The 25,518-nt window shown below is 39.5% G+C and overlaps 1 protein-coding gene across 10 annotated transcripts in view; it reads left to right on the top strand.

Moving 5' to 3' along the window:
* ARHGAP28 (Rho GTPase activating protein 28) overlaps positions 1 to 25,518 on the top strand; it is a 230,260-nt gene that overhangs the window by 175,148 nt on the left and 29,594 nt on the right. For 8 of the 10 annotated variants that reach the window (XM_055368447.2, XM_055368448.1, XM_019014248.4 and 5 more), the window contains 6 exons: positions 7,687 to 7,771; positions 10,109 to 10,251; positions 12,927 to 13,092; positions 13,201 to 13,292; positions 15,601 to 15,678; positions 21,559 to 21,721. In XM_055368447.2, the coding sequence (XP_055224422.1) occupies positions 7,687 to 7,771; positions 10,109 to 10,251; positions 12,927 to 13,092; positions 13,201 to 13,292; positions 15,601 to 15,678; positions 21,559 to 21,721 (727 nt within the window). The remainder of the gene's footprint in view (positions 1 to 7,686; positions 7,772 to 10,108; positions 10,252 to 12,926; positions 13,093 to 13,200; positions 13,293 to 15,600; positions 15,679 to 21,558; positions 21,722 to 25,518) is intronic. The other 2 variants (XM_055368444.2, XM_019014246.4) reach the window with 1 other exon arrangement.

Raw genomic sequence — 25,518 nt, 5'->3', positions numbered from 1 at the left:
CCCACTCATTGTCTCTGAGCAGGAGCTCTGCAGGGAGAATATGATAGACCCTCCACAGAAGACATTGAGAGACCCCATCAGATGAGGCAATGGTTTTCCAGTGGCAGGTTGATGGAAGGCAGCAGTTAGCACAATAGCCACTCAGATGGAGGTGGCACATTCAAAGGTTCTGCTGGGGCAGTTTTTTTTCAACCCCTGTCCATTTCGAGAAACAAGGAGCTGATGACATTTACATGCATGACACGTTCCTAGGAAATCCCTGTTGTTTAGGGAGATAATGCTGTTAGCCCCACATAAATTAACTTTGCTGTTGTGTTTTTAGATTTTTGTTTATGGTATTGTTTTGTTGCACAGTGATCATGTAAAAGGAATAAAATGAGTGACTTTTATCATTGATTAACTTACTAATAACTCTGTAGGTTATGGCATAAATAGGTTGAGGGTTACCCACAATATCTGACCCACTGATTGTAAATCAGCTCTTACTTTCCCATTCAAGACCAGGCATTGGGATGCAAATAAGTGAGAGTGTCTCTGTTTTAGACGTCATCTCAAATTCATCCCACTTATTAATGAAAACAAAGTCAGTCATTCACAAAGTCTGGTAACTGTTCGAATAAGGAGTGACCTGCAGTAGATCTTACACAGTGGTGCTATTCCCTTGTGACTGGGGACTCGTGCTCTGAGGACTTACCCAGGATCCTTTATTTTCCATCGCAGCTTGTGGCACCCATGTGCCCAACAGTCACCCCTGCATGGCAGCCTCAACTCTGCCTCCCTCCTCCCCTCTTCATGTGCATCTCTGAGACCTGTGAATTTCATCATGTTAATGGTTGTAAAATCTTTCTGCTCCCCTCCTGTCTTACAGTCTCTCAGTACAGAAACTCGTTATCTTCTGTACTGCTGAAGTAGCCTCCTAAGTGATCTCCAGACTTTAGCTTTATTCCCTTCAAATTCATCCCTCCCAGAGCCTCAAGTCATTGATTTAAAATACAAGTCTTGCTTACAGCCTGCGGTGGTTCTCCAACTTTCTAGTTAACCTGGAAGCTCCTGACATGGTCGGACCCCTTGTCGGCCTCTGTAGCTGGCTTTAACACCCCCAGCATTTTGTACAAGCAGCAGCACAGGACTGCGTGTGGTTCTATGCACACACCACCAGAACTTGGAGGAGGATGATTGTATGATTGAGTTGCCAAAGGAGAGGATGGTAGGCATGCCTTCCTTTCTAGGTGTTTCCATGGCAGCTCCATGGCCACAATTTTATTTCTGGTAAGACTGCTGGTCATATTTTTCTATTTCTTTATTCTTAGCTGCGAACTTCTTCGCATCATTGGTTCATTCAGTCATTCATTCAGCAAATTCTTACTGAGCACATATTGTCTACAAATAGGCTTTTTGCAAGTTTGAGGGTATAAGAGAAAGAAAAGGGTCTTGTGTGGCAGTTATAGAGCTGTCCAGGGTAAGTTAGTCACCCAGATTTTATTTTTATTTTCATTTTGTTTTTTTCTGAAGGCAGGTTGAATGCCAGTAATGACATAAATAAAAGTTTCAGCAGTATTGGGTCTAAAAAATATCTCACTGGCACTGGCCTTCGACTTGACTTACCTTGGATTGTTTGTTACTCAGAGTATCTTTTAGAAAAGTTAAACAAAATGGTTATTTGCTAGAGTGGCTCACTGATGCCAAGTTATTGCTTTGGTAACTACATTTTGGGCCCTGTGCTTCTGGTTATAAGGAACCACAGGGACCCCAGTTTGGTTTCCCAGTCTCTTCTAGAAGGAGGGATATCCAGTAATCAAATGAAGCAGGGGCCAGGGCTTCAGGGGTCCTGTCTGTGACACCTGTAAAAATAAACCTCTCCTGCCAGGCTAAATTCCCGGGGCCAACTTACTGTCATCCCCAAGACTTCAGGGGGCCCCAACAACTTGCCCTACTGGAATTTATGTTGTAAAATGGTAAAAGAAGGTAACCTAAATTATCTTTTCCATAAGATAGCCATGACCTAACCCGTATCTTTCCCCCAGTCTTTAATCATTTCTTCATGTTTGAAATGCCAACTTTATGAGAAGTAAATCCACCAGGTTTGCAGATGTCTGTCTCTATGGTTTGTTTCTGAAATCTGTTAGGGTAAGTTCCCCTTCATCACAGTCTGCATTAAAATTTCCTTTGGCCCTTCTTAGAAATTTTTTCTTCCAGATGAACATAGAAAAAGGCTATGACTACCTCATAAAAAATCTTGTTATGACTTTATTAAGAATTTCATTGAATTTAAAGATTAATATTGGAGAGAGAATCCACATCTCAAAACATTGAGTCTTCCCATTGAGGAATAATAATTGTGTCTTTCCATTTATGTATGTCTTCTATCCTTCAGTGAGGTTTTATAATTTATTCCTTTAAGTCTTACACGCATTTTCACACATACTAGTTTGCATTGGTATTTAAACTGTAAGATTTTTAATGATATTTTCTAGCTTGTTTTGCAGATATATAAGGAAAGTAGGATTTTTTGTTTCTTATAAGTGTCTCCTTTAGCTTCCTTCCTGAAGCTTTTCTGCTGCTAAAAATTTTTCATTTAATTTTATGATTTTTCTCAGAAATCATCTGCATATACTGAAAATTTTATTGACTCAGTATGTAAAATAATTATTTATCTCATTTTTTTCCCTTAGAGGACTGACCACAATCACTTATAACATTGATTAATAATTATGAGGATCCTTTGATAAGTTCTTGATTTTTCTTATGAATTCTTCTAATGTTTCATCATTAAGGAGAGTATTTATTCTAAGATTCTGAGCTTTATAATTGTTTTAATCAGGAATGGGGTTTAAATTATATCAAATGATTTTCCAACATCTGTTAAGATGAATGTATTGTTTTCCTTCTTTAATCAATTACTTTAGGAAGTTACATTGATAGGTTTTTCTTATATTGAACTATAACACAATAAATTGGGTTCATCCAAGAAATAAAATAAAATTGGATGAACCCAATTTATTGTGTTATGTTATTCTTTTATTAAACTGTAGAATTTGATTCACTACTATTTTAATATTTTAACCTGTATTCTAGTAAACGGGATTAGTCTACACATACAATTTATTAAAATTTGTTTACCAGGGTTATGCTAACCTTTGTACAAATATGTTGAAAACTCTGGGTTCTTTTCTGTACCTTGGAGCCATTTATCGAACTATGATATAAACATACAATATATAAATCTACACATGTTTATAATTTGTATATATTTTTGATGTATTTAATAATTTGTTTATGAAACCTCCAAAGCCTGGTATCATTATAGGCATAAAGCTTTGTTTAATTTTTTTTTTTTTGACGGAGTTTTGCTATTGTTGCCCAGGCTGGAGTGCAATGGCACGATCTCGGCTCACTGCAACCTCCACTTCCTGGGTTCAAGCGATTGTCCTTCCTCAGCCTCCTGAGTAGCTGGGATTACAGGTGCCCGCCACCACACCCAGCTAATTTTTTTGTATTTTTAGTAGAGACAGGGTTTCACCATGTTGGTCAGACTGGTCTTGAACTCCTGACCTCAGGTGGCGTGAGCCACCATGCCTGGCTTGTTTATTTTTATTTTCATTTTTATTTTATTTTATTTTTGAGACGGAGTCTTGCTCTGTCGCCCAGGCTGGAGTGCAGTGGTGCGATCTTGGCTCACTGAAACCTCTGCCTCCTGGATTCAAGCCATTCTCCTGCCTCTGCCTCCCCAGTAGCTGGGACTACAAGCGCACACCACCATGCCTGGCTAATTTTTGTATTTTTAGTAGAGATTGGGTTTCACCATATTAGCCAGGCTAGTCTCAAACTCCTGACCTCGTGATCCACCTGCCTCGGCCTCCCAAAGTGCTGGGATTACAGGTATGAGCCACCACACTGGGCCTGTTTAATTTTTTAATGGATGTAATTTAAGGGTTAGATTATTTTCTACCCCAATTTGTATGAATTTTGGTAATGTGTATTTGCTTTATCAAGATATGCAATTTATTTCAAATTACAAGGTATGTTGTTATAAATTTATTGTGTGTGTACACATATACATGCATACACATACACAAATGTTTATTTACATTATAATTTTAAATTATCTGTGATAGTAAATATTATTCATTTTTGTTTCTAAAATGTGTGTGTTATATCTTAATCAGACTGTAAATAGTTGCCCGTATCAGCAATATATTTTAAATTAATAAACTTTATTATTATTTATTTATTTATTTTTGAGAGAAAGTCTTGCTTTGTCACCGAGGCTGGAGTGCAATGGCATGATCATGGCTCACTGCAGCCTTGAATGACTGGGTTCAAGCTGTTGGCCTATTTCTGCTTCCCGAGTAACTGGGATTATAGGTGTGCACCACCATGCCCAGCTAAATTTTTTTTTTTAAGTAGAGATGAGGTCTTGCTATATTGCCCAGGCTGAACTTTATTTTTTAGAGCAGTTTCAGGTTCACAGCAAAGTTGAGTGGAAAAGTACAGCGATTTCCCATATCCCTCCATTCCTATGCATGCCTAATCTTTCCAGGAGCAATATTTTTAAAGAGATAACTAACTTTATTTAATTGTGCCTATTTTTTCCTATTGCAATAATTTATTCAAATCTTATTTTTTTACATTCTTTCTTGGCTCTACTTGGATAATTTTTTCTCATCTCTTAGAGTATGAAGATATTTCACTTAATTTTAGTCATTTGCATTAAAGTTAAGAATCTCTGAATAAAACTTTGGCTATTCTCATGGATATTTGGTATTTAATGTTCTCATTGTCTTAATATTTAGGTATTTAGGTTATAATTTCAGATGTGAACAATATTTTAATTCAAGACATCATCAGAATACCTTTAAATTCATGTTGAATAGATTTTGCAAGTGTTGTATCTTCTGCTGTAAAATGCATTGCATATTTGTCAGTGAATGTGGCTTCCTTAAGTTGGTCTCTGGGGACTCTGGCACAGTGTTTTTTGCAAGTTGTGGATTTGTCCATTCTGATCTTGGTTGCAGAACAAGAAGATGAGGAGCCTTACTGTCTTTGTTTAATCAAGCACAGGTGGCTTTAGTACATGGAGTCATATGGCACAGAAACTCAAACCATGGGCAAAAACCAAACAGCCAGTCAGAGAGATCATAAACATGTTTTGAGTCAGTGAAATTTTAAGTAGTGAACAGAGCATTGAAAATGTTTCGTATGGTCTTTATTGAATATGGAGGACATACCAGATAACTTTAGTCAAAGTCTAGGAGAAAACTATAGCAGATAGTACTAGGCTCCTACAATTTAAAATTTAACATAATAACCCCTCATACTCTACTTTCCAATCCTAGCTTGGTGTAACTAGGGCAGCAGAGCAACTTTCAGCAGAGGGAAAGCACCCATTGTGATTTTGTCACTTCCCTTAGCAGTGAAAGCCCTGGTGAGAAACACATGTGGTTGATCACATTAGGGAAACGGTGGGCTCAGTTATGAACAAGCTGGGGAAGGTTGCTTTAAATGGGGGTGGTCTTTATATTTAAAATACATTAAAAATCACTAGTACAAATCAAAAACGATGCTAGTCGTAATATAATCCTTAATGAGGAACGGATGTTTTAAAATGATATATGTCAAGCATCTAGCCTTCCTGCTCAACCTACATCCCAACTCAGGTACCGTTTATTGGCTGCCACTGTTCCTTCATCTCCACCATGAATCGTTCTCCTGCTGTAACGCAAAGATGTGCATTTGTTTGTCTTGCTCTGTTTTGTTTCTAACCTTTAGGATTCTAAGTCTCAACTCCTTGACGTGGCTTTCAAAACCTTCCATAATTTGCACTGACTCTCCTGATTAATTTATTTCTTATGTTTTTCTAATACCATGACTTGACTCCTGGTACCGCAGTCTCTTCATGATCCCTGGTGCTGAAATGCTTCAGATATTTCCATGCCTGAAATTTCTGCTTCCATCTCCATCTGGCCTGAATGCTTCTGCATGTCTCCTCTTGCCTTTGGAAGTCCTTTTCATTATTCCTTAAGTTCCAGCTCAAGTCCAACCACCTCATCAGTGGAAACCTTCTGGGCAGCACCTCTTCCCTCTCAATCGCTCTCCAATAACACTTGCAGTTGGTATTACAGAAATTAGTTCTTAACAGTGGCTTCATTTTCGTAATGCTTTGTAAGTGTTATTCTGTTCTTCTCATTGTAAGTAGCTCAAGAGCAGGGATTATGACTCAAATTTCTGCTTCCCCCAAGAAAGTCCCATAATTATTTACATTACAAAGAGCAGGCTCTCATTCAGTACAATTAACTGGCTAGGGGCCAGTAAAACTGTCAGAGAAAATTAAGATAATGACACTCAGTAGGTTTAAGTATCCCAAACCATCAGTTTCAAGCCCTAAATAAATAAAAAAGTCTTATCAATTTTCAGAAGAGTCTTCTCTCCCATAGGTAAGTTATTTCAAAGTCTGACAAAGCATTTCTTTGTTGGAAAACTTAAAAAGGGAAAAGTTGTCCGCATCTCTTTAAGGATTTGAGTGTCTGGGTAATCTTTATTCCGTATTGTTACTTGTAGAGCCACCAAACATTGGCCAGACAATGAACCTACATGACCCTAGACCTTTTTTCGGTTTGTCATTTTTCCACCAATTACAGTAATTGGGCATCTATGTTTTAATTATTGGACATCTATTCATACACCATTTACACAATTATAATTGTACCAACTGTTTTGAAATAAAATAGGAATAAAAGGAGATCATGAGGCTCAGAATTCAAGACCCCTTTGCGCAACTTGTAGTACATGATAAAAGACCTTTCATGAAGCAGGTGTTCAGTTATTGCTAAAGAAATACGAGAATAAAAAAAGAAATCAGGCTCTGGGGGAAAGCGTTTTATGTGTGAATAGCATATAAAAGATTCTTGATGGAGTAGCAGATTTCACTATCACACATATTCACAGAGAACTCCCATATTAAAATTTGTAAGATTTGCATGTAAATTGTTTTGGTAGGATTTGTGTGTAAATTTTTACTGATATCCATCCAGACCTAGGCAGGAGCTTGCTTCACAGGCCTTTACCAGGATAGATACTCAACTTCTGATAATACTGAAGGGGAGTTCAGTGCTGTGGCAGGATTTCGATTTAAAAAATACCAAATTAATTAAGAGGGGAAATTGAATTAGAAAAGATACCTAATATTTTGTTAGTTACTATCACTCTGTATTTTGCTGTGAGGGAATTAATATGTTAATGTTATATTAACAATATAATTAATATAAGTAAGACAAAAATGCATGACGATTAATTAACAAATGATATTATAATTATCGGATTATGTGACATCAGGCATCATAATTTCTACATCTTAGCAAAGGTATAAGCAGCAATATCAAATTATGTGATGTCAGGAATCATAATCTCTACATCTTAGCAAAGGTATAAGCAGCAAATATTTAAGAGTTAGGAAAGCACAGTTATATGGACCTTACATTGTTCCCTTTTGTGAAACATGTGTAAGCTGCACACATCCAAACTGAATGCAGAAACAGGAAATCAGATGCAGGTCCTTTATGAAATCAAGAATGGCTTTTTTTGTGTGAAAATGACTCTTGTATACTGCAGAACATAAGTCAGGCTGAAATGTGAGGTGGACTGTATTTATGGTAAAATGTTTTGTGTTCATCTTCCTTTGCTTGGCAGGCTGTACTTGAGACCATTCCAGTTCTACCAGTTCATTCCAATGGATCACCGGAGCCTGGACAGCCAGTTCAGAATGCAATAAGTGGTGAGCGGCATGCCTCCCGTTGAACTTCAGCTGTGTCTTCTCGCTTTTGTTCTGGCACTCAATACAGTTAGCAGTGAATTTCTAAAAGCAAAGTATAAGTGTGCTTTTCTCCCTGTTGTGATTCTGTCACTTCCATCGCTCACTCCTCCCACCCAACTCCAAACACCCCATTCTGTCACACAAGACAAAATTAATAGAGCCAGATTGGAAGCAGAATCTTTTCCTCCTTCACGACCACCTCATCATTTAGAAACTCCTCACATGGCTAGTGTCTTTGCTTTAAAGGCTGTTTCCCAAGTGATGTGGTCTGCCAGGAAGTAGGCCACTTCTGAGGATCCCTACTCACTGCTCAGGCACACGCAGCACCAGAGCAGGTTGCCCCTGACAAGGCTGCTGGGGAGGCTTCTATCTGCGCCTCTTCCGCTTGAGAGGTGGGCTCCCTAGATGGGCTAGGTATGGAATCTCAGATCCTCCTTGTAGGAAATAGGCCCCTTTTGGCCATACTTTTGTGATTTCTCAGTTTTTCCCAAAATATGTGCATTCTTTTTGTAAATAATGGATCCCGTGCTTTTTTCAGCATTGGCTTCAAAAATAAAGGTGTTGAGGTGATGAAAATGTTCTAAAATTGATCATGGTGGTGGTTGTACCACTCTGTGAATATGCTCAAAACCACTGGCAGGTATACTTTAAATGGGTGAATTGAATGGCATGTGAAGTGTATCTCAATAAAGCTGATAAGAAAAAATAAAAATAAAAAAGAAGGGACTTGCCAGACATTAGTATTCTACATCATTCTATTTGTTGCCATACTGTGACTTAGTTGAAATCATGCCACTAAAAACTAGCCTTCTACGTGGAGTTGTCCTGTGGTTTGGAGCATTGGCCTGTTTAATTGCTGCTCTCCAAAGAGGCTCTTTATAGATCCGTAGGTAGTTAGAGTTCTATTTGTTTATCTTCCTCTGTTTTGAATGCAAGCCCCTGTATAACAAGGGAACATCATAGCTCTCCTTTTGCCATTCCTTTTTTTTTTTTTTAACATGGAGTTTCGCTCTTGTCACTCAGGCTGGAGTGCAGTAGCACGATCTCAGCTCACTGCAGCCTCTGCCTCTTGAGTTCAAGTGATTCTCCTGACTCAGCCTGTTGAGTAGCTGGAATTACAGGTGCCTGCCACCACACCCGGCTAATTTTTGTATTTTTAGTAGAGATGGGGTTTCTCTATGTTGGCCAGGCTGGTCTCAAACTCCTGACCTCAGGTGATCTGCCCACCTCGGCCTCCCAAAGTGCTGGGATTATAGGCGTGAGCTACTGTGCCTGGTGTCCCTTTGCTATTTTCTAAGTTCTCGCTGCACTCATTTATTATTGTGTTTTTAATTAGCATCACTATTCAGAATTTTTATATCTGTTGACTTACAAATTTCTCCACCTAATTTTAATGTAAAATTAACCAAGTTTTCTTTAATTCTGCCTGTTGTTCCTTTTGTTATACTTGGTAGTCCCCTAGTCAGTGCCTACAGCAGAGGGCAGAAGAGAATGAGTTCTTTTTATAATAAGATAATTATTCACTTTGCATATGAACAGTTTTGCCAGGCAATGAAACCAGATGACAGGCTGAAATCTGAATCAGAAATCAGGTTAGGATCGCTCAAATGTGGATTCACTTGTTTTTGCTCAATGAATCTTTTGTCTTAATTTTCAAATTAGCTTGAGAAAAACATTTTTAAGGGGTACTACATATAACCCATTCAGCTTTTTCTCAATGTATGTCATACAAGATCAGGTAACCAATATTAAATAACAGAAATTCCGATTAATTCACCTGAACAAATTTAGCCATGAAATACAAATGGAATTTGAACAAACCTTAGGAGGCAGATATTCCACAGGTGAGGGAAGAAACAAGAGGAGTCAAAGTAGAGAGGAATTCTAGCAGATTCCAGCCTTTCTTCCTCTGCTTTAAGCTTCTGCTTACCCGTAACAGTGACATTGGGTCTAGATGAGCTTAATTTTAATCTCATAAGAATATGTAGAAATACCCTATTTTGGACTTTCTTTTAATAATCCTCAGCAACTTTCATGAGACATACAAATCTAAAATTTTAAAAATCAGAGTAAATAGTTTGGGCAATGATGATAAAAATGTGTCCATATGGAGGTCTGTGATGTGACACTATTGTTTAACCGAACTCCTCGGGGTGAGTCTGCTGCTTTTCCTTGCATATAAACACTATAACGTGCTTGTGGATTCACTTGTAAATATTTTGAATTTGTTTTATAGCAAATAGTATTGATTGATTAAATGGCATATTAAATAGTCTGTATTCTTTGTTTTGTCTTTAGATGATGATTATCTGGAAAAGAACATTCCACCAGAGGCTGAGGAGCTGTCATTTGAAGTGTCTTATTCAGAAATGGTTACAGAGGCTCTAAAAAGAAATAAACTTAAGAAATCAGAGATTAAGAAAGAAGACTATGTTTTAACTGTAAGCAAAACCTTTCATGATTATTCCAGGAACTTCCTGTGACTTCATAGGACAAAACTAAGATTTCTTTTTCTTCTTTTTTTTGAGATGGAGTCTCGCTCTATTGCCCAGGCTGGAGTGCAGTGGCGCGATCTCGGCTCACTGCAAGCTCTGCCTCCCAGGTTCACGCCATTCTCCTGCCTCAGCCTCCCGAGTAGCTGGGACTACAGGCACCCGCCAACTTGCCCGGCTAATTTTTTGTATTTTTAGTAGAGATGGGGTTTCACCGTGTTAGCCAGGATGGTCTCGATCTCCTGACCTCATGATCTGCCGGCCTCGGCCTCCCAAAGTGCTGGGATTACAGGTGTGAGCCGCCGTGCCCGGCCAAGATTTCTTTTTTTAAATATCTGTGTGTGTGCACGGGGGTTTCAGCGGCCAGGCATCACACTGCTCACACTACCATTGGGGGTGTTATGTGGGCACCACTTGTTGTGCAGTGCACAGCCTGCCTGGCTGTACCTGTGTGGAGGAAAAGTTGTGAGGCTGTAGGCTTGAATACTATTTTACAAATGAAATAGGATTCTACCTGTCTGGCTTGTGAGCTTTCTTGCACTTTATATTCGTACTTTTCTTATACATCAATGCAGACCCTACCTTTACACACTTGTGCCTCTATAAGCCACATATCAGAAGAGGGGACTGCAAAAAGTCACAGTCATGACAGGAAGTGAGAGCTCATGGAACAGACAATAAAAACACATCAAAACCAATTCAAGAACTTCTATTAGTACACGATGGGCAAAGAGAGCTATATACTTTGTTACCCACAAAGTCTCATTATTTATATCCAGAATGTTATATCCAGGAGGCCTAATAGAGAACTATGTAACATTGGTCTGTTTGCCATTCAACCAATGCATGTGTGAAAAGTTTATCTTGTGGAGTCCTGAATACTCTGTGCTGATTAGGGTTGGATGCGTGATGAGCAGGGCCCAGGCAGTTTCAGAGCTAAAAAACTGAGTCATCCAGAAACAGACTTTTTGTACCAGGTGACTTGGACCGTTCCCAAACAACCATCCCATGACAGAGGACAGGAAGAGGAAAGGAAGAACTCTAGGACTCACTGAGTGCATTCTACGGGCCTGACACTATACTAGATATTCTATTAATAATGTAAGGTGGACCCTAGTGATTACGTCCATTTTACAGCTGAGGAAACTGAGGCCCAGAGAGGCTAAGCAACATGTCCAAAGTCCGCAGCTAGTGGGAAGTAGAAATAGGATTTGAAACTAAGTGTGTCCAACTTCAAAACCCTTCCTGGTCCCTAAGCAGTCTGCAGGTTGGAGGGCAACATGTGGTGGTCGAGGAAAAAGAGAGAAGCCTGCAGGACTCTGGTTTCAGGGGGAGGCCCTCCTTATCTTAAAGAGAGGCATGCAAGAGAGGATGCTGGCCCCTGCATCTCCTCATCGAAGCCAGCTCCTTCTGAGGTTTGGCTCTTCCCATGAAGAACTTTGCATAGGATTTAGCACATAGTAGTTGGTCAATAAGCGATTGCAATTTTTGTTTATATTATTGTTATGTGTTACTGTTATATGAGGACTTAGCCTCAGAAAGAAGGTAAACTAGCTAAACATTTAATAGCACAAGGCATGCCCCAATCCACATCCTATATTTTGTTTCATTTTTAAATACTTGAGGTTCCAAGGAGCAATTATTGAATGAATAAAAGAATGAATGAATGGGCAGATACTTTGACTACCCCAAGGAAGCTCCAGTTTAGGAAACTCCTAAGGAAAATGTGAACTTAAAGCTTTATAATTTAAATTTAAGTGTTTATAATTTAATCTATGGGGTTTTTTTTGTTTTACTTCAGCATTTTTTTTTCAATACCACTCTTTCTGAGGGCAAAGTGAACCTGTGGATATTATATAAGAATAATCTTTTGCTTCTAAAAGGTCTTGCTGCTGAAATTCTTCACAATATTTCTGGATTGTTGAAGGATTTGCTGCTGTTGTTGTTTTAGTGTCTTTTGTTTCTTGTGTGAAAATGAAGAATATGTCAGTATCATTGTCTTCAAAATCATAGTAGGATTGTTTGCACTTTCTCTGTATTTGCTTTTTTAAGAATTTGGAATCATTTAAATTTAATTTTTATGGTAGAATAACTGTTGTCTCAGCAAGCATATATAATCAGTTTAAACTGGGAGATTACTAAAAGTCTCTTAAAGTGTGCAGTATGAGATAGATAAACCTTGATTTAAAGATTGACTGCCCAAGAAGGAAAAAAAAAACATACGTTTAGAGCTCTCCTGGGATATACCTAGGTGTGTTTCCTGGTATGTGTGTGTCACATTTATTCCAATTAAGCACCATGGTGTGTGCATTCCATGTGGTGTCTGACATGTATGTTGTTTGACAATATTGGGTGTTCCTTATAAAGAAGGCAGTTGCCGCAGTTGCAATGGCAATGTTATCATATACTTTAGACTGCTGTTTTGCTTCTAATTAGCATAGCAGTGATCTGCACATTGTTCTAAACCACATATTCATATTTCTAGGATGCAGCATGCTCCTTAGAGATGTTTTCCAAAGAACACGTTCTACTGCATAGATTTAGAGTGTCCAGGTGGCATTTGAGTGAACGCATAATAATTTTCCTTTGACATAAAAACTAAATACCTTCACTGTGTGTTTTAGAAATTTATTGTTCAGAAAACCAGATTTGGCTTAACTGAAGCAGGAGATCTGTCTGCTGAAGACATGAAGAAAATCCGCCATCTCTCTCTGATTGAATTGACTGCCTTTTTTGATGCCTTTGGAATTCAACTGAAAAGAAACAAAACAGAGAAAGTAAAAGGACGAGGTAACTAAGAAGACTGATTGCTTCCGGCTTTAACACTTTGACACAGTGGAATAAGATAATGCTTTTCTAATTCTTTTTTCTTTCCCCCTTTACTATCTCACAATGAAGACAATGGGATTTTTGGAGTTCCACTTACAGTCCTCCTGGACAGTGACCGAAAGAAAGACCCTGGAGTGAAAGTTCCCCTGGTATTACAAAAAGTGAGTAGCAGGCAAATGAAAGGGGAATTCACAGAGCCTCATGCTTATGATTTGGCGCTTTGTAAACCCACAAATGAATTTTCTTTTATATTTAAAGACACTATTGCCCTATTAGGACTCAGGCCCCTGGTGATTTTCAGCTTTATTCCATGCACCACATAACGGCCCATGGCGCCTGGACCAGTTGGCCTTGCTGCATTCTTTTGGAGCCTGTTACATTTTGTTTGCCTATAACACATCAGGTGACAGACACAGATGGTCTGACCCAGGGCACGAACAGTTACATTTTTTTCCAATATTTTTTCAAATGTTATTTGCGCATATGAATGTGTTTGTGTGTGCATTTGATTATATCTCAGCAAATATTTGCTGAGATATAGCATAGGCTGGGTTTTAAAAATGTGTATATGTGTAATCATTTTATCAATTTTCCAAACCAAGTTTAATAAAATCTAAAAACCAGCATGTTCCAGTCATTTTCCGGTGTGTCTGGGCAGATAGGATACATTTAGACAAAAAGAATAATTTTGGTGGAAGGAGGTTTCGAAAATGATATTATCTGAACTATAAAATGCTAATATCTCTGTGACTATTGTTGCTGAATACCTGATTTGCTTTTAAGTCATGTTGTTTTATAGCCAGCAATTTATACTGGTTTTTACCTAAGTGTGCATTTATTCAACAGTGACATCCAGTGGCACAATTAAAATTCCTAGTCCTTAACACAAATTTTGTGGAATTTTAAATTGAGTTTTTAAATGATATTTAAAAATATTGTCTAAGGAAACATATACTTACCTGACACTGATAATCATACATCACTTGTTTAGCTTCCTATATTTTGCTACCAGTGCCTCAAATTGAGATACTTCTCAAGTCAGGTGACTGATTGGCTGGAGATAGGAGCCAGGAAGATGGCACCGAGATGGCCAGAGGATACAAGCAACACCTTTGTACACACGGGCCCTCTCTGGGTGACTTCCCTAGGCAGGGCTGTGCCAGTGCTGTTTATGTAATACCACGTCTAGTCAGCACGGAGCAGCCCAAAGAGGCTGGTGTTACCACTGCCCTTTTACTGATGAGGCAACTGAGGGATAGAAGAGTGAGAAAACTTAGCCAAGACACACAGTCAGCAAAAGGTGGAGTGGGAAAAGCAGCAGTAGCAAAATCCAGAGTCCATGGTGACGCTGAGATTTTCTTTCCTTCATTGAGTTGAAACCAGCATTGTCTTTGTCCTGTATGTAAAGGACAGAGTTTAAAATATTAAAATCAAAGACGATTCAGCACATGAGTTTATAGTACTGTGTAGGTACAAAAATCTAGCGTAGAACTTAGCAAATAGAAAGTACTCAATAAATGCTAGTTAAACTAAATATGGATTTATATCATATTAGCAACGTGTTAGCTGTTATTACTACTGGATGTTAAGTGTTCCTCGCTACGACACCTCAAGATAGTACTCTCCCACTCCTACAAGAGACGCTTTTCTTACAGGCATGTTTCTTCTTCCTAAATATCTGTTTGCCTCCATACCTAGAAGAATTACCTTAGTTCCAGGTACCATCCACCATCATTTCTTGAAAGGAAAATAGCAGAGATGCTGGATCCCCTTCTTACTGGGTGAACTTGGCCAAGTTATATCCTTTCCAGAGAAGCACTGTGAGGTGCTTTATTACAGTGAATCAAACTGTTCTCCTTAGTCTCCTTAGCAGTACAATAGGGTTATTGTGAGGATTAGATGAGTTAATGCAGGTAAAGGACTGAGAATAGGAACTTACACATAATCAATGCACAATAAATGGTAGTGTTTATTACTTTTTTAACACCTATCACCATCCTGAGAACTCACGAAAGCTATTAATCTTTACCCCATCTAAACTCCTTGATCAGACATCTAGAGTTCCTATAGTTTCTTAGTCAGAGTGATTGCAACCAATGACAGTAGATTTAGAATCTCTTGTTACTGATCAGTCTGCAGAAAGAGTTATAGTAATCAGATCTTAAAAATGGTTAAGAGGCATGTATAATTTTAGAGTGGTTAAGAGCACGAACTTGAGTCAGTGCCGTTACTTACGAGGTTGATCTTGGGAAAGTTGTATAACTGCTATGAATCTCTACTTTCTCATTTGCATGTTGGAAGATAACGTTGACATCATAGGATGGTTATGAACATTTAACAAAGCATTCAAGTGCCAGGCAAATATATATATGCTTGGTAACTTATTGATTCATGTCATCATTGTTACTGTTTTATATGTTTATGATCATATAGAGGTACTTATTCTGGTAATATATCATTGCTTTCTAGTTTTTTGAGAAAGTTGAGGAATCAGGTCTGGAATCTGAAGGAATTTTTCGACTTTCAGGATGTACTGCTAAAGTCAAGGTACCGAACATTTTGTCTCTTCCTAGGTAGAGTTCTAAGCTAGCTAGACCCAGTTCACACAAGCATCGGGGATCCAGATATTTGTTGTTGTTTATTAGATATTATCACTTGGTCTTTCCTAGTATTCCTTGGTACCTGTGGTAAAATGTTTGTTCCAGAGTTTTTTCATGATCCAGAATTTTAAAAATCAAAACAGAAACATTAAAAAACCAAAAACAACAATGAAATAGCACATCAATTCACCATCAAAAACTGCTGCTTGCGTTTAGTTTGGAAAAGTTGAAACGTCTCACCGCTGTTTTGGAGGTTAAACACCTTAGTTTGTTGTGCTCCTCTCAGCCGTGGAATTCACTAAGCCAATGTTATATGAGCCTTTATTTCCATCATTCGTTGGTTTAAACATTCTTTGGCTCTCGCTTTAGTGAAAGCTCTTACAGGAATTTGTGGCAATGGCTATAACCACTAGAATATTCACTCAGCAGTTCCAAAACCCAGTTCCACTTACAGTAACGTTAACGTCCACATCTAAAACCAGCTGTTCAGTGTGAATCTTATTCTTTTGCTTTCTTACTTCCATGAGGTGGCAAACTCTACAGTACAATAAAGCAAAGAACTATTAGAAAAGAAAAGCTTTTCTCATAAAAATCCAGCAAAACATCCCACTGTGTCTGCGGGTAGGCAGTACACCATGGAGAGCTCATTCCTGTGGTTGGATCACTCCCTGGCTTGCAGATGTGAAAACCTGAGCAGTTTTAAAAGCTGGATCCCTGAGCAAACAGTCTCAGGGGCAGGGGAAAACCAATGCGGTAATGTTTATCAAAAAGACATTTGTAGAGGCAAAACAGCATCTCTTCATTAATTCATTTTGGTACATGCTTTGGGAAATTCTATTTGTATCAGTCTCAGAGTTTTTATATAGAAGTGTGACAAGAGGTTTTTCTAAGTGGAAACTGAGAATAGATAGGCTGTGTCTATTGGATCCTCCAGAAAGCAGATGCTGAGATGGGTGAGGAGCGGAGGAGGGTCACGGCGGTACTGCTTCTGCAGGATGAAAGGGGCAGGAACCAGGATTGGCTGGGGTGAGGCTCCAACCACGGTGAAGGTCAGACAATTCCTAACCATGGAGGAGCCGTGTGCTGGGCAGAATTGGCAAGGCCCTGGTACCCATGCCTCACCCCGTCGTGGGCTGGGGCTTCCTGCAGAAAATATGGCTGAGCCACATCCAGAAGGGGCCCACAGCTGGGAGAGTCGGCTACCTGGGCTTTTGCATGTGAGGGCAAGGTCTTCCGTGAAGCGAGGTCGGAGCAGGGCACCAGGGCATCAGGGCTCCGGGCATGTTGAGGGGTTACGACTTCCCTGAGAGTGGAGTTGGCTGAATGCTGGCACAAGTTCTTGTGGAAGGCAGGGAAATGCCCAACGGCTCCTTAAGGTTTATGCTTTCTAGGTTGCATCTGCTTTCTGTCTCCTTTTCTCGTGTGTTTGGTTCTTACATACTCTTCTAAAAAAATGTATCCTACAAGTAAGGATGAAAACCATTACTTATTTTGGTTAAATCTTTGGTTATATCTGCAGAGTCAGAGAACCAAAATGAAAGAAAGAAATTTCCTAAACAGAAACAGATTCCATCTCTTGAAACCTCTGTCCATAATTGGGAAACTGTATTTGCACATATTCTTACTGGTTCCTCTGTGTGTGTGTGTGTGTATGTGTGTGTGTGTGTGTATGTATGTGCATGTGTACACATGCATGCATGGGTGTATAACATGCATAATGCATATGATTTAAATGTCCTGTTTCTAAATCACCGAAAGGAGAAAACATTACAGGGCATTGTCCAACAATGATAGAGTGGATTAAGAAAATGTGGCACATGTACACCATGGAATACTATGCAGCCATAAAAAATGATGAGTTCATGTCCTTTGTAGGGACATGGATGAAATTGGAAATCATCATTCTCAGCAAACTATTGCAAGGACAAAAAACCAAACACCGCATGTTCTCACTTATAGATGGGAATTGAACAATGAGAACACATGGACACAGGAAGGGGAACATCACACTCTGGGGACTGTTGTGGGGTGGGGGGAGGGGGGAGGGATAGCATTAGGAGATATAACTAATGCTAAATGACGAGTTAATGGGTGCAGCACACCAGTATGGCACATGTAGCCATATGTAACTAACCTGCACATTGTGCACATGTACCCTAAAACTTAAAGTATAATTGAAAAAAAACATTACAGGGCATTTCTTATGTGCACAAAGTTTAACGTCATAGCAGCAGTTACCTTTCTTTGGCTAATCTTCCACTGAAAAATGCTTCTCAAAGGCTAATCCTTCCTTCAGAAAGTTATTATAGGCACATGCATTCCTGAACCACATATAGGTCAGTCTTTTTTCTCCCCCACCGAGTTTTATGTAGTTTCAGCCTATTTATTCCATCACTTATTAGTGGAAAATGTAATCCAGATGTTTTCATGGTTTGAGCCCTAGGAAGGCCAATATGAAAGAAATCTGGGCAAGTGAACAGAAACCGGGAAACACTGCAGTTAGAAAGACATTGAAACGTGATGCATTAAAGGGTTCTTTATTCCTCTCCTTTATTCAAACTTTTTATTTAAACTACCTCCTTTTTTGTAATTCATCCACTAAACTACTAAAAACTCCATTATAATTATCCTCGGATTGAACCAAGTCGATGATACCAGCCCTGTGGTCCGCTAGTGTATCATTACTGTGAACGGTCTGGCCTGGCTTTGTGCTTTAAATGCTTGGGGAGGCTGACAGGGGAGCAGCCCTGGGAGGAAGCTGCTGGTTTTAGCCAAACAGGGAACACGCAGCTGTGGGGCCAAGTCCCAGACTTGAGGCCTCAGCTCATTTGGAACCAATTTAATGCTTTGGTTGGTGTTTGCAATGATTTTCTTTTCAAAAATGACAGAAATTTGAGCCAAACACCGGGGAATATATTTTATGGAAAGAGGCAGACTGTTTGACATGCGAGATTTTCTTTTTTGACTAGTTTGAATCATTCCAAGGCTGTTCTAAATGTTTTATAATTACCTCACCTGGCTTATTTAGGCTGGTCATTTGCATTTGTATAAAACTACCTCCAAAATAGAGGCACATTGCATTTTTGCTGAAGGGAGATTTAATGACAAGACTTCTCATCCTTGCCTAGTGCTCTCAGTAACAGGGGTCAGAAAAACAGGGCTTCTGAACCTCTAAGTGCTCCCCATCTTTGGCAAGGTAAACTCATACCCGGTTGACGTGGTTTCACATTGGGGCCACCACAGAAATGTCAGCTCTGTTCAGAACCAAAAAAAGACATTATTTCTCTCAGTGTTGCTTTATACTAGCCATCCAGACAATATGACGCGGTATTATTCCCTAAACAGTCACACCGCATACGCGTGGGATTCCCATAGTAATGACACTGCAGGTTAGAATAGACCTGAGAGTGGGGGAGGGGCGAGCAGCCAGTGCGGTGTTTATTGAGAGCTGTCAGCATGGCAGGCCCTGCCGTGTGAGCTCTACATGATATTATTTGTTTTGATCTTCGGAATGTCGTTTTAATATTCCATTGTACATTGAGAAGCTTGAAGCACAGACCATAACCTAGTCAGTTGCTGAGTTCGGATAAAAGCCTAAAGGATCTGGTTGTAGCACCTGCCCTTGACCCTGGTGCCCTGTTGCCCCTTAGGTGACTGGGAACTACTCACAGGTTAGGACGGCCACATTTGTGATTCAGATAGATTCCTTTGCAGAGGTATGTGGAAAATGAATTTGAATTCTTCTCCTCTCGCTGGTGCTTCCTGTGCACTTGGAAAACAATGTCCCCTTTGCTTTACTGCAGTGGTACCAGGCGACTGATGGGAAATGCTTACTCCTCCTCCTGTGTTTTTCCTGTTAACAACACTGCCATCTGCCCATTACAAATCAGATGGAAATCGTCTTGGAAAATCATCTCGGATGATTATTTCTCTCTTTGAGTCTCATATTCAATCCATCACTGATTCTTGAGAATTTTCCCTCCTGGGCATTTCTTCAATGCCTCCTCTCCTTTCTATCCTACAACTGTTTATCCAGATTAGTCCTTAGTTATCCCTCCCTGGAAGTGGTGCTGTGGCTTGATAACCGGGTTCTTTGCCTGTCACTTGCTTCCACCCACCCGACCTATGCCAAGCTCCACGCTGCCCCAAATCATTTTTCCATCTGGCTGTCAGAAAAGACAAATCTACCCTTGCCATTCCCGTGCTTAGAGATGTTCCAGGCTGCCTCATTGCCTACAGCGTGAAGGCTAGTCCCCTTAGCACTGGCGCTCGCTGCTCTCCAGCCTTGTTCCTTGCCCTAGATGCACCAGCAAGGCTGAATGAACTGGAGTTCCCCAGACACACTGGATCTGCTGGCATTTGTATCACTGCTTGAGCAGGATCCCCTTCTATTTCCTATTCCCTGTAATCCTCAAGACTTGCCCCTAGCAGAGTTTGACTCTTCTCTTTCCTGGCTGCATAGCACCAATACATGACTTTTCTTATAGCATGTGCACTCTAAATTAGTCGTATCAGCTCATGAAATAGTCCCACCCACTAGATTACAGGACACCGAAAGGCAAAGAATGGATCTCATGCATCCTCTTTTCAGAGCCCACTCTATCTCTTTCATTTTAGGAAGAACTTTATATTTATGCTTAAGGTTTTGTAAAGTGTATTTATCACCAGAGGGTTTCTTGATTAGCCAAAGTATTCCTATAAGATTGAAAGCTTCTCCAGGACAAGATGAAAATCTCCTTTTGATCTTATCAGTAGAGGTTAGAGGGTGCATCAGAATCATGTGTATCTCTGCAAGAAACTTGTGCTGCCAGGGACCTCCAGTTTTCAGGCTCTGGGAGCCAAGAGAGTGATTATGTCTGGCTGGTTAATGAGCTAATCCTTATTAGGAAAAGGTCAGATGTGCACACTGACTCTGGCTGTGCATGCTCAAGGCCAGAAGAATTAGGCTTCTCATGAGAATAAAGCAGAGGTCTTAAAGAAACAGAGCTTTTAGAGTTCCCTTTCTAAGTATCTTTTCTGGAGCAGTTAGTGTCAGCTGGGAGACTGACTATAACTGCTGGCATTATAGGTAAACCTTGTAGTTCAAAGGAGCAGTAAAAAATGAGTTTGCCTTTGAAAAGAAACATGAAGCCTGAGTGGCATTGATAATCAGATGAATTCATAATGTAAAATTTGTTAGCCAAGTAGAACTTACGGAGGCTTAGAGGTTTTTTTAAAAGTATTTGCGCAGTGTTCCAAACCTTACAAAGGATTGGGCAAGCATGCAAACATGTGGAAGGCATGTGTCTGTCTTGGAATAAAACTTTGCTGTCACTGCTCCAGGAAGATGTCATAGGTTTGCATGTTGCAGCGAGGTCAGATTTACTTTACTGGGATATTTCTCATTCTGTTTGTGAACTGGCTGAGAGGCAAACCTTCTTGATCTAATTTAGAAATAGAAGAGAGGATGGCAGAAGGGATTATGAAAAGAGGGGGAACAGAGACTTTGTCAGAATCTAACAGTGTATTTATCATGTGGGAATAGTGGTATTCTGCCAAAACCACAGAAATGAAACTGTGATCAGAGTAGAGAACTTCTATATTTGTGTAGAATTAGAAAATTATTTCAAGATCAACATTATTTTTTAAATATTTTAGAAAATTGTTTTTAAAAATTCATCCTCACATAGCTATTTACCTTAATCATGTTGAAAAAAATTACTCTTGGTAGACATTACCTTACCAGTCTGTTTACAAAAACAGTTTATATAAGAACAGTTTTCGAAGGGGAAAATGGGGTCAGGTGGTAAAAATGCATTGAATACTGACTGTTTTCCTTGATTTACAGCAATACCGTGAAGAACTTGATGCCAAGTTTAATGCTGATAAATTTAAATGGGACAAAATGTGCCATAGAGAAGCTGCAGTAATGTTGAAAGCGTTTTTCAGAGAACTACCCACCTCTCTCTTCCCTGTGGAATATATACCTGCCTTCATCAGTCTAATGGAAAGTAGGTGGAAGATGTTAAATGTGAATACGCTAAGATATAATGTCAATAAAGTGAGAGCAGAAGAGAGATGCTGAATCAAATGTGCTCATGTATAGATTTGCTGTGTCCTGACAGTGCTTGGTGGAATATTAAGTTTGATGGAAAGCAGTCACCTACTTACATACTTATATACTTAAGCCTGGTTTAGGGTTTTATAATCATTAAAAGGCAGAGGGGTTTGCAGAAAGACCAGGCTCTTGAGATTTGGATTCCTGTGCAACCATCTGTTAGCCATGCAATCAAACCTTCTGAGCCTCAGTTACTACATCTGTAAATTACAGATAATAATTACCTGTCAGGGTTGCCGTGGATATTGAATGAAGTCATTTAGAATAGAGCCTGGTGTGTGATAATGCATCAAAAAATACAACATCACTGCCTTTCTTAAATCTGAGGTCCTAAGTCTGATGATGCAGCATGCAATAAATACTTCACAGAAGATAATATGTCTCTGAAAATTACAAAGTCACATCATGTTTCTGAAAGTTACAAAGTCATATAGATTAGGCCTTTAAGTGAAATATGTGGGCAAAAGCACAAAAATTATAAAGTGTGTGTTGTAATTGACAAGGAATCATTTGGCATGGTTTGAGCATAAAGGTTGAATATTGTGGAGGATGTAACAAGAGAAAAGTTTGGAAAAGTAGAATGGGGGTACATAGTGGGGGCTTTAACTGTTAACCTGGGGAGTTCAGGCATTGCAAATCTAAATATGTATGAGCATGCTAAGTAAATGTTGATTCTACATGGACCAAAAAGGTCTGTGTCCAAACTGAGAGGACACACCCCATCTAGAGACATTGACCACTGCTTGGTTCTCCGTAATGGTTGCTGTGCCAGACTGAGAGCCAAATCCAGGCTTTAATGCGAAAACTCTTAATTTGAGAGTGTCAGCCACTAATTTTTTTTTTTTTTTTTTTGAGACAGAGTGTCGCACTGTTGCCCAGGCTGGAGTGCAGTGACGCGATCTTGGCTCCCTGCAACCTCCACCCCCAGGATTCAAGTGATTCTCCTGCCTCAGCCTCCTGAGTAGCTGGGATTACAGGTGTGCGCCACCACACCTGGCTGATTTTTGTATTTTTAGTAGAGACGGGGTTTCGCCATGTTGGCCAGGCTGGTCTCAAACTCCTAAGCCTCAAGTGATCTCCCTGCCTCACCCTCCAAATTGCTGGGATTACAGGCGTGAGCCACCACACCTGGCCCAGCCACTAATTTAAATTTTAAAATGTTGTGTGAACTTAACAGGTGATGTCTGTATCTGCCAGTGTACAACCTTCTCAGGTTGGCCAGAACTACAAAATCATAAAAATTACAATGAAAGAAAATAATAGATCCTAAGTTGTATGGCAAAATTTGTCCTAAAAATTATGTAGGTTCTAAATCTTTGAATGTTTTAACTAAACCAGATTCATAAAACAATCTTTTGTGTCTTGAAAGAAGAGAATATTGTAGGCAAGGCAGTCATTTTGTAAGCTTTAATTCACATGCTGTCTGTGACCAGTATCTATTTTCTTTGTAAGCTTACTGGGTTTTTTTAATGAGAAAAACTTGCTGAAAAAGAGAGAAGAGCTACTAATTTCCTTCATTCATTTTTGTTTCAGACATTGTATTTTTTCAGTTCTAGAATTTTCAGTTGGTGCTTTTAAAATACTTTCTGTTTTTCTGTTGAGGTGACCTATCTTTTCATTCATTATAATCATATTTTCCTTCACATCATTGAGCACAGGTACAATAGCTGCTTCAAAATCCTTGTTGGCGGCCAGGCGCGGGGGCTCATGCCTGTAATCCCGACACTTTGGGAGGCTGAGGTGGGCAGATCACGAGGTCAGGAGATCAAGACTATCCTGGCTAACAAGGTGAAACCCCGTCTCTACTAAAAATACAAAAAATTGGCCAGGCGTGGTGGCGGGCACCTGTAGACCCAACTACTCTGGAGGCTGAGGCAGGAGAATGGTGTCAACCCAGGCGGTGGAGCTTATAGTGAGCCGAGATCGTGCCACTGCACTCCAGCCTGGGCGACAGAGCAAGACTCTGTCTCAAAAAAAAAAAAAAAAAAAGTCCTTGTTGGCAGTTCCAACACCTGGGTTATCTCAGGGTTGGTCTCTGTCTTCTTTGAGGATGGGTTACACTTTCCTTGTTACTTTGTATGTCAAGTAAGTTTAAAGCTTATTCTGAACATTATGAATATAGTCTTTGGAGACTATGGATTCTGAAGTATTTCTCCAAGGAATGTTGTTTGGTTTCTTTTACTATTGTTGCTCTTTTAAGCCGGCAGTTTGCTTGACTGGGCTCAAATTGCCAGTGGTCTTTTGGGCAGGAGCTCAACTGTCTGTTCAGTTGTTCAATCCTTCGCCGTGTTACCCCACACACGCATGGTTTGTGGGTCAGCCAGAGATTTGGGTGAAGTTTATACCAGAATTAGGACCTTCCATCTCTGGATCACTCATTTGTTTTTGTTTTTTGGTAGTTTGAATTATGCAAGGAGGATTCAAACCTCTAATTCCAGATCTGTTCAGAGAATCATATTTAAGAAGGGTATATGAATATATTAATTTTCATCCTCCAAAATATTCAATCCTTATGTTCAAACCATGCCAAATGATTCCCTGACTGTCAGTTACAAAACATACTTTATAGTTTTTGTGCTTTTACCCAAATACTTCACTAAAGACCTAATCTGTATGACTTCGTAATTTTCAGAAACACTGTGTGATGTTGTAATTTTCAGAGACCAATTATCTTCTGTGTAGCATTTACTGCATGCTGTATCATCATTACTGCCTATCTGACTACAGCCAGTACATTTCACTGAAGGGAGAGGTTCTGAGAAATATCCTGAAAGGGTTCACAAAGAGTCCACATTCCTTCGTATGACTTTGAAAGTGAAAAATACTATATTGCAGGTGGTTGATTTGATACCAGCAAACCCTGCAGGAAACCCAGAGTTCTGGCCTGCTACCAGCAGGAAATAACGGCCTTTTTGCCACCTAAGTAAGCTCTAGTTGTAACAAGATTCTCTGAAGGGGAGGATTGTGAACAAGCGCGTGTGCGTGTGTGTTTAAGCTGTCCCTCTCAATACCCTCAAATGGAGCTCAGAGAACACAGAGCCTTTTCCACTAATGTCGTTACTTTCTCTTTTCAAACTTGGCCCCAAACTTGACCGTAAAATTAAAGGACTAGTATCATCATCAATCAAGCCTCAGATGCTTTCATTACATGCTTAATAACTTTCTGGGGAAATAATGACCTCAGGAAAGAGAATACTTGTGACTGGGATGTATTAAATGAATTAACTACAAAACTATTAATCACAAAACTGTGTTGGGCCGGGTTTCCTAAGTAAAATGAAAATGGATTATTTGCCAAATTAAACTTAACTTAAAAGAGCTTCTTAATTTCTCTGAAGTTAATGGAAACACAGTGGTCCCAAGCCTACATCTGCATCTCTTGTTTTTTTTTTCCCCAGAGTTGTTTTTTTTTTTTAAATTGCGTTGGAAGATTAGAGACAGTCCTCAGCCTGCAGTTTATGCAGTAACATAATGTCTTGTCTGCCCCTAAATGCTTTGCACTGAGACTTGCTCTTAAAGTTTCTATTATTCAGGCAAGCTCACAGCAATGTGTATTTGCTGTTTTCAGTAACATCCTGGACCTGCGTCATTATAAATTTGATACAAGTTATCCACAAATCCACACATGGATTTTTCTTCAACAATATGATCCTCCCTCTCTCCCCATATTGCTTGGTTGTATACACTTGT

This window comes from Gorilla gorilla, chromosome 17 (genome assembly GCF_029281585.2).
Source record: "Gorilla gorilla gorilla isolate KB3781 chromosome 17, NHGRI_mGorGor1-v2.1_pri, whole genome shotgun sequence".
Taxonomy (NCBI): domain Eukaryota; kingdom Metazoa; phylum Chordata; class Mammalia; order Primates; family Hominidae; genus Gorilla; species Gorilla gorilla.
The sequence above is the reverse complement of the archived record's forward strand: the minus strand, read 5'-3'. Positions and strand labels throughout refer to the sequence as shown.